This window comes from Drosophila biarmipes, chromosome X, assembly GCF_025231255.1.
Source record: "Drosophila biarmipes strain raj3 chromosome X, RU_DBia_V1.1, whole genome shotgun sequence".
NCBI classification, from domain to species: domain Eukaryota; kingdom Metazoa; phylum Arthropoda; class Insecta; order Diptera; family Drosophilidae; genus Drosophila; species Drosophila biarmipes.
Genome location: NC_066611.1, coordinates 15,917,211 through 15,930,714, shown reverse-complemented (window position 1 = coordinate 15,930,714; position 13,504 = coordinate 15,917,211). Strand labels below are relative to the sequence as shown.

General features: G+C 40.9%; 1 protein-coding gene across 1 annotated transcript; it reads left to right on the top strand.

Moving 5' to 3' along the window:
• The first annotated feature begins 86 nt into the window (after nucleotides 1-86).
• LOC108022032 (autophagy protein 5) lies at nucleotides 87-13,470 on the top strand. The gene is made up of 6 exons (XM_017090877.3): nucleotides 87-322; nucleotides 396-495; nucleotides 571-676; nucleotides 1,814-2,039; nucleotides 2,154-2,259; nucleotides 12,821-13,470. Exons 1-6 carry the CDS (start codon nucleotides 170-172, stop codon nucleotides 12,937-12,939), a joined length of 810 nt encoding a protein of 269 aa, XP_016946366.1. The 5' UTR covers nucleotides 87-169; the 3' UTR covers nucleotides 12,940-13,470.
• Nucleotides 13,471-13,504: the final 34 nt, after the last annotated feature.

Genomic DNA, 13,504 nt, shown 5'->3' with positions numbered 1-13,504 from the left:
CCCACCCATATATCCAATACACCCACCCGCAGCGTTGCCACCCGGCCTATTCCTAGGCCAACAGCTGTTGCCCGATAGATTCCACCCCCGTTATCGATAACAGCCCAAGTTCCCAAGTGCAAAAAAAGGAAATAATATTTTAATCAAAACAAAAGCGCAAATTAGGAGCATGGCCCACGACCGCGAGGTGCTGCGCATGATCTGGGAGGGCCAGATAGGCATCTGCTTCCAGGCGGACCGCGACGAGATCGTGGGGATCAAGCCGGAGCCCTTCTATCTGATGATTTCGCGACTCAGCTACTTGCCCCTGGTCACTGACAAGGTAAACAATTGCCAAATCCTTCCTATAGACTGCATTACTGATAATCCCCTTGTGGTATTCGGCTTCCGGGCAGGTTCGCAAGTACTTCTCGCGGTACATAAGCGCCGAGCATCAGGACGGAGCCGTGTGGTTCGACTTCAATGGAACGCCCCTGCGCCTGCACTATCCAATTGGTGGGTTTTTCGCCATTTACGACGCTGATATCGCGGCCCTCTTATTGATTACCTATCAATCCGAATCCCTGCTAGGTGTCCTGTACGATCTGCTGCACCCCGAGGAGGACGGCACGCCCTGGAGCCTCACCATACACTTCTCCAAGTTCCCCGAGGACACGCTCGTCAAGCTCAACTCCAAGTAACTATCAAAATCATTGGGCTTAAGAGCTAATTCAAAGCTCTTACGCCCTTCCGAATAATAACAATGTTTAAATTACTAAATTTGGGTCAACAAAACCCGTCTTTAAGGCGATATGCATAGGCCAAACAGAGTCTTATTGTCACATTATATTATTACTTCCGCATCGCAGTTAATTAATAACATTTATTTATAGAATATTTGTATATTATATTTGTATTAATTTTTTATTTTGTTGCTTGCCGATGTTGGCTTCCTTTCTTGATTTTTCTTTCTATTTTCGTAAGGTTTATCCAAGAACTTAACTTAATTTAGTTGTTTTTATCATCATAGCTATGCCCAAGGGTGGATTACTTTTGGGTTCTAGTAACGTACAGAAGTTTTATTAAAATCCAATAGGATTATAAATTAACATACCAATTTTGATAGTAACTAATTAATTCTTATTCGTTTAAAAATAATTTCCAAACGTTTATAACTATCCCACATTCAAGATGAATTCCAATAGATTAAGCTATAAATTCCAGAAGTGCAGTTTTGCATCTATACTCACCCCCTTACCCCTTTTAATAATCACAATCAATTCTCAGTAATATTATTATATTGTATTTTTTATTCTTTGCCCATAAATTAGTTTAGGGTTACCTATTAAATGGTAACAAACATATCAATCAATTAAATTTAATGTACTTAAAAATTATTCCACAAATATTTATATATATACCACATTAAAAAAGGGATGGGTTAGGCTTTATATTCTAGAAGTGTAGTTTTTCGTACCCCTTTGTTTATCAAGTTTACGAGTTTAAAAATATCATTAAATATAAGGCCCAAAAAATATACATTGTTAAATAATACAAGTAAATTAGGTTTGTTAAAAATAGGGCTATGTTTATACATACATATATGTATATTTTATAAGTCCGAGGTTTTAAATTTAAAGAAAACAGTTTAAGGACCTTCGCAGCGGCTTAATAATTTATCTTACTCTATCATAACCCTTAAAGATATTATTAGTATGAGCTTCAACATTTTAGGGAAATATTATATTTTTTCAACAAATATTTAAGATAAACAAATAACCTCTTCCTTGTTTCTAAAAACGACAATCGATACTGATAAGTGCCCATATTTCAGGGAGCTTCTGGAGTCGCACTACATGTCCTGCCTGAAGGAGGCGGACGTGCTGAAGCACCGCGGCCTGGTGATATCCGCCATGCAGAAGAAGGACCACAACCAGCTGTGGCTGGGCCTGGTCAACGACAAGTTCGACCAGTTCTGGGCGGTCAATCGGCGCCTGATGGAGCCCTACGGCGAACAGGAGTCCTTCAAGAACATTCCCCTGCGAATCTACACGGACGATGTGAGTGGCAAGCGAGGATCAAGATCAAGACGAAGCTCAAGATCGCGATCAGATCAGTTCAGTTCAGTTTAGTTGAGCTCAAATTTATGGGTTTTGTGTCTCCACTCTTGGCAGGACTTCACGTACAGCCAGAAACTGATTTCGCCGATCGCCGAGGGCGGACAAAAGAAGAGCCTGGCGGACCTGATGGCCGAATTATCGACACCTGTGCGCAAAGCGGGTGAGTTGGGACCTCCGATCTTAGAGCCCTCCTAGCTGGCTATCAATTACCGCAGGCACTCTAAAAAAGAGGAAAGAATAGGCAGGCCAGGCCGAGAGTCTCGAAAGGGAAATGGAAACGGGCGGAGGCCATTGTCTGCGCAGACGCAGCGTCTCTTGGAAATTAGGGAAAAGGTGCCAGTCAGTCTGGCATGGCCAAGTGCATGTCTACCGCCCTGCGTCGCTGCGCCGCTGCATCGCTGTATCTCTTTCGCTGACCCCTCCTGACTTATTTATTTTTCTATTGAATAACACAAACGAGCCGAGCCAAGCCGAGCCGAGAAATCCGCCCTGAGCGGCACTCTCCGGCAATCATTCTTCGATTCATCAATGTCCCAGGCGAACAAAAAGCCGAAAAGATAACAACAAAACAGATAGAAATGGGAATGGAAGGTGGAAAAGGAGATTCTCCGATTCTCCGATTCCCCGATTCTCCTGGGCCGCTGAATACAATGCCCCCGGGGTGGAAAAGCGACCCGGAGCGGATCGGATCGGAGCGGATCGCAGGTCTTTTCGGCCGTCTCGCTTGCCCCCGCCTCGGCAACCTGGCCAAAAGTGCGCCCTGTTTCCCTCTAGCCCGTCGCATTTTCCCGGGCCATTCAAACCGAGAGTGTGGAACAAAAACGAATGGAGAATGCTTTGTCTGCCGGCTGGAAATTTGTCGACAATGAAAATGTGCGTGTGGATTTTCGGGGCAACAGCAGCAACAAAGGCGGCAGGAAAACCTGCAAATGCAACAAAAACGGCAGCAATTGAGGAAAAACAACAGCCGAAAAACCATAAGCGATTTTAGCAAATACCCGCACAGCATTAGCAAATAGTCTCGAAACGTGGCTGAGGTTTAGGGAATCGTTTTAAAAAATAACAAAAATCGTATTGCGGAAATAGGCCCAGCTATAAGAAAAGTAATAGTACACGTCCAGGGGAAAAACTATTTTGTTTCTGGGTATTTGCTGTCTTAAATAATATTTTTAAACTTGTTATAACAGCGAGCTATTTAAAAAAATCTTTTAAACGATTGAAAATTTATTTTTATTTATTAGTTTTTATTATTCATCTTGAAAGTTGAGATGCAAAATTAATTTTTTTTTTGGTATACTACAAACATATTCTTGATCTGTGATCAAAAAACATTCGTATTCAATTTTTATTTATCATTTTTAATATATAGAAGTTTTGTTATGGTTTATTTTTATAAAAATAACAAATGAATCGTATATTCCAATTTAAAAATATATAACTACAAATCTCAAAACCACTTTGAGATTATAATATCAGGGAAAAACGTGTAGGAGCATCAGAAATATTTATAAGAAAGGCTATAGAAGGTGCAACATTAGCCTTAAGCCTGCAACATAGACGGAAAATAGAAATAATTTTAATAAACATGGAATTTGTGACTGCAGCGACACCAAGAGGGTTACAAATAAGTCATGGAACCTGCAGCAGCCACAAAACTATTAATAGGTTGAAATTGGAGGGCAATAGAAGGTGCAACATGTGCTATGGAACCTGCAACGTCCACGATAACTGCCTTCAAAGGCTTTATAAGAACCTATAACAGACTTTAAAATTGAAACAAAAACATTACCGACTTTGAGAGAGGCAATAGAAGGTGCAACACTAGCTATGTAACCTGCAACATCGACGAAAACCGACAGCTACAGCTTGATGAAAAGCTAATGCATGCTTGTGACTTGCAACGACAACATTATCGACTTGCAGGGAGCCACTAGAAGGTGCAACACCAGCTGTGGAACCTGCTACATCAAATAAAAATCATTGCAACAACCTTATAAAAACCTATAAGCAATTTTTAACTTGTCGCAGCAACACTATCGACTGAGAGAGAGCCAATAGAAGGTGCAACACTGGCTATGTAACCTGCAACATCGACGAAAACCGACAGCTACAGCTTGATGAAAAGCTAATGCATGCTTGTGACTTGCAACGGCAACATTATCGACTTGCAGGGAGCCACTAGAAGGTGCAACACCAGCTGTGGAACCTGCAACAGCGGCGTGAAGCCCCGGCACAGAACCTGCAACAAAGGCGCACCAGCCACTGTTGGCAAATGCCAGGCATTGCTGCTGACCTGCGGCGCCGGCGACAAGAGCAGCACGAACCAGAGCGAGACAGCGCCAGCAGGGCGCGACAGAGACGGCAGGCCGGGGCGAGAGAGAGACAGCGGTAGCGGTGGCAGCAACACGGCCAACCTCCCGCTCCAGTGGCTTAGGTGCAATAATGGCATTGGGAATTCCAAAGACGGACAAAAGGCGGAACTAAATACCTGCGGCTGGGATTTACGAATTATATTGTGAGGGTTTTTCGGGAACCACTTGGCCCTGGCCCATGGCCAGTGCTCTCCATTCAGACAGAGCGGCACAGAGATCCCTCCTGTGCGCGTCCATATGTTCCTGCCACGTTGGGTATTTCCCAGGTGTCCCGATCTCGCTGCATTTCGAGTCCTCTGTCCTGTGTCCTGTGCACTGCGCACTGCGCACTGTGCCCTGTGCACCATGAGGGTCTGTGCAGCATGCACCCCAGCGCGCTGGCCAAGGTGTGAAATCTTTATTTGCATGCTTACGGACGGCCTTCTCCGCACACCCGATGATCCCAGGGAAATTCCCATTCGAAAGGTGAGAGATTTCCGACGATCCCAAACAATGGCCGATGGACGTCGATCAACACGTACTTTCCCAAAGGTCACTCGGCACGTTGTCCTTGGCGGCGGATTCGGACTCGGATTCGGCGCAGGAATGGCTATGGCATTCGGCAAGGAGGCCTCGGCTCCTTCTTAGCCGCACGCCTGGCTTAAGTGGGCCTGCCTAGGCAATCCAATGACGGTTTCGGGCTTCCCCTAGGTTTTGGATGGGATCAGGAGAGGATGTTGCGTGGTCTGGCGGGATCTCGGGCGGGCGACTCGGGCAGGTTGCGCTAATCAGTGTGTGTGACTTTGGGGGATGCCAAAGGGTATAAGGGTTCACCTGATTCGGATCAAAATTCTAAAATATCTCATTTCCTTGCCGTATGATAAAAAATGATATAAATAATCGCAAGTAATTAAAATATGACGTAATTTCAATATTTTACAAATTTGAGAAAGTAGTTTTTAGATCCAAGTTTTTGTTCCCAGTGTAGAAAACACTTTTTTTTAAATTTAATTTATATTGGAAAGTTATGCACAATTTATTTTATTTTGTAAGTGCTATAGTATATTAGTTATAGTAATAGAATAAAAAAAATTAATAATTGTCTAAAAATTAGTAAAAGAAATTGGTTCAAAATTAGTAGTAGTTAAAAAATTTTTCAAACTTGACAAATTGCTTTTCAGATCCAAGTTTTTTTTTTTAGTCACATATTTTTTGTATTGCAGTAAAGAACATACTTTATCTATATCCTATAATACGACTTTTTTGATGCGAGAAATTGTTTTCTTTTTCCAGTCACGTATTTTTTTTGCAGTGTAAAAGTTACTTTATTTGATTCCAAGTTATATAAAAAAATAAATTGTGTATTTTATATATTAATGGTATTATAATATAGCCTGTATATCTCTTCTTAGTTATATTCTGGAACTTATACCAAATGTACTTCATTTAATATCATAATCATAATATCATTCTTATATTTTACACATTTCTGTCTATAATTCCCTATATCATTTTATAGGCTCTTTTTTTTTTGCGATAATAACTATGTATCTCGTAGTATCCCATTTTACTAGACATCTAGATACATTATTGGCAATAACATAAACACAGCATAGGGGGATAGGTCCTATAAGATCTCATGTGACTCTCCCCACGCCTCCAAACTCTCCCACATTTTTCCCCAACTCCATGCCAGAATCTTTTGCATTTCTGAAGTAGAGTACACAAATCGGAATCGAAATCAAACAGAAACGTACTCAAAGCACGATCAATTTGTTGCCCCGGGTTTTTCATGAAACTCGGATGGTGTTCTATGGGATGGGATGGCATGGGATCGGCTGGGATCGGTTCGGTGGATGGGGCACGAACGGCGGAGGCGAAGGGGACGGCGGGGGAGCGATGGTTTGGTTAGCGATTGCACGTATTTGTGGTGCGTGCATTTTCATAGAAAATCGTATTTAAATTGAAATGAAATTCAAATATACAATGCAGCCGGGTCCCGGAGTTCTCAGTCGGAACGTGGAAGGTTCAAAGTAGATGCGATTCCAAGAAATCAAAAAAAAAAATACGAAACGAAAAAAAGACGAAAGAAGAGGCGGCAGAGGAAGAATCTAAGACGCGTCAAAAATAAAAGAAACGCATTTTTTTGGCTTTGCCTTGGCTCCTGCTCCGGCTATCGCCGTCTCGCTCGCCCGCCGGCCACCCTTCTCGCTCGCACCCGCACTGCTCCTTGTGCATTGGCATTCGCTTCATTTGTTGTTGCTGCTTTCATGATTTGCCGCCGGCAGCGACGCCGACTGCGCTGCCCCGCCGGAAAGCAGCAGCAATGAATGCAAGTGGCTTTCAGTGTTGCCAGGCTTTTGAAAGTTTTCAAAAAGCTGCTTTCGTGTTGAACGTATTTTTGCAGAAAAACCTAATAAGAAAGTGATTTATAGTAGATTTTATTACATTTTCTATCCCTCTGACTTAAGCCTAATATTTAGCTCAATTTGTTGTAGTCCGCATTCAATATTTTATTATTTTAGATCAATTTAGGGGTTTAAAAAAAAACTTAATAAGAAAAGAATTTATAATATGTATACTTATATTTTATACCCTGTTGACCTAAGCCTAATATTTAGTTTAATTTATTTTCGTAGGAATTAGATTATTTGGAATCCGATTAGGGACTTTTACCTGCTTACAAATATTTTATTTTATTTAAAATTTTCTTGTAGTCTTTAGTTTTAGGAACACTCACGTCGAAAACTGAATCCGAAAAAAAAATTTCCTGAATATAAGAAAAAATCTCCCAGAAATCTAGCTATTTTTGCCATCTTTTTAAGTTTCCTCATCTTAAATTCTTAGCTTTTTCACTTAGATATCACAGCAAGCGTTTTTAATTTAATAACTCTCTGTAATACCTTTCTTATTAAGAGTTGCAGAAAATGTTAAATTATAAAAAGTGTAAACAAAGTTAAAAATTCATTCAAGGGGCTTTAGTTTGACTTGAACTCTAGTTACAGTACAACTAAAAATAGGAAAAACATCTGTTGATGGTCAGATTTTCTTTCTGTGCATAAAAAGCTGGAACTGGCTCGAAAAAAGCCAGAACTGGCTGAGCTACTGCGGCGGGGCTTGCGTGTGTGCGTGTGTGCGTGTGTGGCATGCTGGCTGCGCTTGTGTTTGTGTAGGGTGCTCCGAATGTGTGAAAAGGAAGTTCTGAGATATCACCTCCGCTTATTTGTATTTACACCTTCGCCAGCACCTCGACCCCCTGCCCCTGCTCCCTCCACTCCTCCCCCTCCTTCCTCCGCTTTTCCCTCATTTTTTCTGCCTTTTTCGCTGCACTCCAACAAAACTCCGGTGAAAACGGCGGCGCACGGAAATCGCACCTCAGTGTTTATCACCTTCGCCCCCCCTCTCCCTTGCTCCTCGGCTGAAAGACAGCCCCCTCTCGCTCGCTCTTTCGCCGGCGCATTTGCTTAGTCCCATTTCGACACATTTTCGTTTGCATTTCGTCAATCAGACAAACAATACACACACACTCACACCAATGCCAGCCTGCAAAATGCAACCTGGACACTGCCCCTGTATGGGTGCGTGCCCGTGAGTGTGTGTCCCGGCAGGTGTGTGTGTGGCTGGTCTGCGTTCGTGTTCGTGCGACAATTGGCGGTGCCACGCCCCGCTTTTTGGGTGGGCTGCTGCCTTGTGCGAGTGTTTGTGTGTTGATCTTCGCAGCATCATTATTTTAATTTACCTTCTTTAACACCTGGCGATCATCAATCATACGTCGTTTAAATGGGCTCAGAAGCGAACAAAAATTTAAGTATTTTTCCCAAAAACTCGTTTTTTTAATGTATAAGATCAATTTTAATTTCTTAATTAAGCATTATTAATAATATGTGTAGCAATAAAACGTTTTTTGTCTATGTAGAGAGAAAGTCTTCTGTTCTTAAAAATTGAACTACATTTTATGAGCTTAACACGTACTCATTGTGCTTGAATCAAGTTGAATTGGTTCTTAAAATCTAGTTAAATCAACATTTTTGTCTTTTTTGAGCTGAAAACGTTCTTAAACATTAAACGAAATTTTTTAAGTTCAAAATGATCTTGAACATCTTGCTTGAATCCAGTTAAATTGTTTCTTAACACCTAGTTAAATCAAAATTGTTCTCTTTTTTGAGCTGAAAATTTTCTTAAAATTGGAAGAACTTTTTTTGAGCTGAAAAGTTCTTGAACAGCATGCTTTAATCAAGCTAAAATAGCTCTTAAAATCTAGTTATGTCAAAATTGTTCTCAAAACAAGAACAAAATGTTGATAATTTAGCATGTGGCTCTTAAGTCAAGTTCAATCTGTTCCTAAAAACCAATTAAACTCAACATGTTCTTAAATTAAGAGAGAAAAATACTAGAAATAGAGAATAAATCTTATAAATATGTTATTATTTGAGTAACTTTCATCAATCTGACATTGTCGTAGTAGCCCTGATTTTGAGGAGAGTATTTAATAATAATTTAGGTAAATATAGAAGTTATTGTTTATGCAAGTGCCAAAAATCATATTTTTTAAGTTTGTGGAACACCAAGAAACAGTCTGTAAGTAAGCCGACTTGGAAACAGGTGAATTTGGAGGTATACTTAAATATTTGACCCCTTTTATAGGGCAAAAAAACCATTGTTAAACTATTATCAACCATTACCTCTGCTATACTAATACATCCTGGCCTGTCCCAGTTAGAAGTCACTTGGGCGCTCCACTTCCTGCCACGCCCCTCTCCCGGGCAGCCACTTAGCCGCCCACCTTGCTGTTTGTTTGCTTCCTCCTGTCTGGCGGATCGGCCATTATCGGCTGCAATCTCCAGTTCACCCTCCAACTGCACCGTCAACGAAATCCGATTTATTCTTTCGCTAAACATCCGCCGCCCTGCCCAGCCCCTTTGATCGCCGGGGCCCCGTACTTTGTAGCTGGATGAAAATAAACCGAAATTAAAATTGAAATTATGGGGCCCCCGAAGCAAGAAAGCGGGGAAAAGACAGGCGAACGAAGGCAAAACAATTGATTAGCACTTTTCGATTTCGCACTCTTTAATGGCGTCACTGAACTGCAGAAATCGGCGTCTCCGAGTGCAATAATGATCGCGGAACGTTGGCCAGTTTGGCCGGTTTTTTAATGGCTTTATGGGGCACAATCTATTGGGCGATTATGATGATTGGGGCGCCTTATCGGGGCGATGGGGCGCGGGTATTTTTAGCCATGAGCTAGGCCGTCGCCCGCTTTCCACGTTGACGATAATAAAAATGGGATCAATAAATTTTCAGACTGTTTGGCGCCACTCTCGCGCTCGCTCCCTCGCCCCCTCTCTTTCGCGCCGTCGTCGCCCCGTCTCTTTCTCCCGCTGTGGGGCACACACATCTCATCGCCGAGATCAGAGGTGCACATACGATGCCCGTCTGCGGGCTTGTCCCCCATTTAATAGTCCACATCGTAGCCAAGATTTACGATCTGTTCGGCGCTCTGGAGGTGTCTCCGCTTTGATGGTGGCCCCTCGAATCGCCGGATCGAGCGACACCTTGGGAGATATTACGTTTAAGTGTTCTGGAGTTCCAGTTTTCGGAACTATAAAATGGTAGCTGAGGGATATTTTGGCAGTGCATCTGAATGGTAGGGCTATTCCAGCCAAAAATAACATTTTTACGAGTTATAACAGAGGTGTACGATTTTTCAATTCCCCAAACCAACTAAAAGTTCAATTCAGAAAAACGTTTTCTAAACTCAATGATCATTGATTTTATTATATATATATATTTTTTTGGATTTTTAAATTCCCGAAACCCCCTAAAAGTTAAATTCAAATAAACCCTTTCCAAACTCGGATCATTGATTTTATTTTATTTTTTTGGAAAAGCTCTAATACTTAATAATTATACTGATCACTTTTGTGATATAACATTACCTAGTTATGACAACAAGCATTAAAATGGTTATTATAAAATGTTTGTATTTTAATTGCTAACTTTCGTTGAACCACAGTTGAACTTTGAAACAATAGTTTTACTGCCCTGACCCATTTTATGTCTCGGCTTGATACTTTTCAGTAATGCAAGTTTGTTTCCTTTTCGGTTTATAATTATACCTACTTTGAAAACCTAATAGAGCCCAGCTATGTCATCGACTGGTCCTACAAACCCGCCTCTTAGTCTAGTAATATCATTATGATACTTAAAAAAATTAAAAAAAAATATTCCTATAAGACTAGGTATATCTAAGTATCTAAGTATTACTTGGATTACTTGGGCCTTTGAATTAGCCTAGTAATATCCATATGAGTGAAGAATTCTTCAGCCCCAACCACCTGAGGAGTGCCCCCCGTATCAGCAATCGATTCGCTTCCCACTCGAGGCAATCGGATGCCGTCCATTTAATATTTTTGGGTAGCGCCATGGGCCTGGTCATTAAACTCGTGACTCGCCCGACCGCAACGGATCGAGGTGGAATGGAGCGGGGTCTCCATGGGGCCGTAGAGCCACATAGAGCTGCGAGGAGCCGTGCGCCCCACTTGAACCCCAGCCCGTTGCACAAATCTTATCGCCAGCGCCTGCCACCGCCTCCCACCGCCTCCCGCCGCCTGCCACCGCCCGTGATCGGCCACTATCACACACTCCCTATCTGCCTCAGATGGCATGTGCTATGTGGAGCACATATTACCCGCAGAAAGCCGCGATCGGGAGGCCATAACCAGCGGACGATTGGCAATCGGCAATCTATAATTACAATTCCTGTGCTAAAATTAAAAATGACGAAATCTGTCACGATACGCATAGGTACCCCGAAAAAGAGAAATAGAAATAAGAATGGAAAACACACACTTGTAGATAAGCCAACTCTGATTTCCAGGCGAGTCCGCAATCTCTATGGCTCGCCAATTGATCATGATCAGATGTACATGGAGGCGACGGAGCTGGCTGATCTCATTCATTATAATATAGGCACTCCTATGTGTGGGCTGTCTCTCATTAATGAAATATATTGATTGGCGATCACTTACATAATGTTAAAGTGCGCTCCTAATGGGTATTTTGTTTTTTATTAGAGAACTAGGTGATCGATCCTCAAATAGGTCTTTAAGTACAGAAACACTTTGAAGATTACCTGGTATTCTAATCTTTATAGCACTTCCGTTTTGTAGTTACTTGGTAACATATGATAATATTTTCCATAGGAGAACTAAGTGATCATGATCGATTCCCAAATAGGTATTTAAGTACACCAACACTTTAATGATTACCTTGATAACAGTTTGGGATCTATTATAATATAATAGTATTTTCTGTAAGAGAACTAAGTGACCATAATCGATCCTTATATATATTTAAGTACAGAAACACTTTCAAGATTACCTGGTATTATAGTACTAGGTTATAGTACTTCCGTTTTGCAATTACTTGATAACAGTTTGGGATCTTTTATAATATTATAGTATTTTCCATAAGAGAACTAAGTGATCATGATCGATACTCAATAATACTACGATACTCTATAAACACTACCTGGTATTTTAATCTTTATATCACTTCCGTTTTGCAGTTACTTGATAAAATGTTTGGGTTTCATATAATATAATAATATTTTCCAAAAGAGAACTAGGTGATCATCATGATCGATCCTCAAATATGTCTCTAAGTAGCGTTTTTTTTTTTTTAGCGTTTTTAAGATTACCTGATAAAAACAATCTTTATATCACTTCCGTTTTGCAGTTACCTGGTAACAGTTTGCGGTCTTATATAGTGGGTGTTATTTACTGATACCAAAAGGGAACCGTCATTGTAAAAGACTATTTATGCTAACTTTAACCAGACTATGCAGCGGCATGATGTCTTTCAACTTTAAGTGATCTCATTAAGTTTTATGAAGACCGATTATGTTTGTTCTTGGTTTGGGCAGACTTTGGAATGATCGATAATTGGATTAGTTATAGGTTACCATAGCCAGCTTTTTTCCACTATGCTGATATATGGAAATAAGCCCCCTTAAAGTCTAGGAGTCATTATGATACTTGGAAAAATAAAAAAAAATATTCCTATAAAGCGAAGTATACTAGGTTTTATATCGAAATAAGCCCCCTTAAAGTCTAAGAGTCATTATGATACTTGGAAAAATAAAAAAAAATATTCCTATAAGACTAAGTATATCTGAGTATTATGAGTTTAGGGAAAATAAATAAAATATAGACGCTTACTTGGGGCTTTGAATTAAGGAAGTTTAAGGCTCTAAGTTGGCGGTTGTTTTTTTTAGAGTGCCTCTTTGTTGGCTTACCAAATCAAACCTGCTAGTAAAAATATTATTTTATTTTATATCACTAACTATAATTGAACTATTTCCTCTTCCAGTGGGCTGCCGCACCCATGGCATCGATCTGCACGAGGAGACGCAGCTGCAGTGGATGTCCGAGCACCTGAGCTACCCCGACAATTTTCTGCATTTATCGGTGGACTTCAAGGATGTCTAGCCCCCGACTCTATGTATATAGCCACCTATATCCCCGATGTTTTGCCCAGTCTGCGTGTGTGTGTGTCCGTGCTTGTCTCCGTGTGTGTGTGCCTGTGATTGTGTGTGTGTGCAGTTCTATTTTTCGATTCCAGCAAATCCCAGGGCGATCTCCAACGATCGGTTTACAGTCAACATATATATATGTACTATATATACTATATGGCAGTACGCGTCTCTAGTTAAGCTAACCCATATGTAATGTCTACGATATATGCCAGCATTTAAAGCAGCGAGCAGCGCAAACCAAACGATTACTGGAACTACCCCCTAACTAGAGCATATACTATATCTTTTTTTATTTCGGAGCACTGTCTGCTAGCCTAAGTTGCGGAAAGTTTAATTGAAATGAATTATTTTGTATGTTTCGAGGTATGCCTAAGTCCTATTATTATTTAGTACACTGAACAACATCACGCCGCACTATTGATTTATGAAAAGCCATTTTGTATTGACCTAATCAAAAATATATATACGAAAGTTATGGAAAGTGGTAGCACTTGTTTGTGTTGGGCATCTGAAATAAC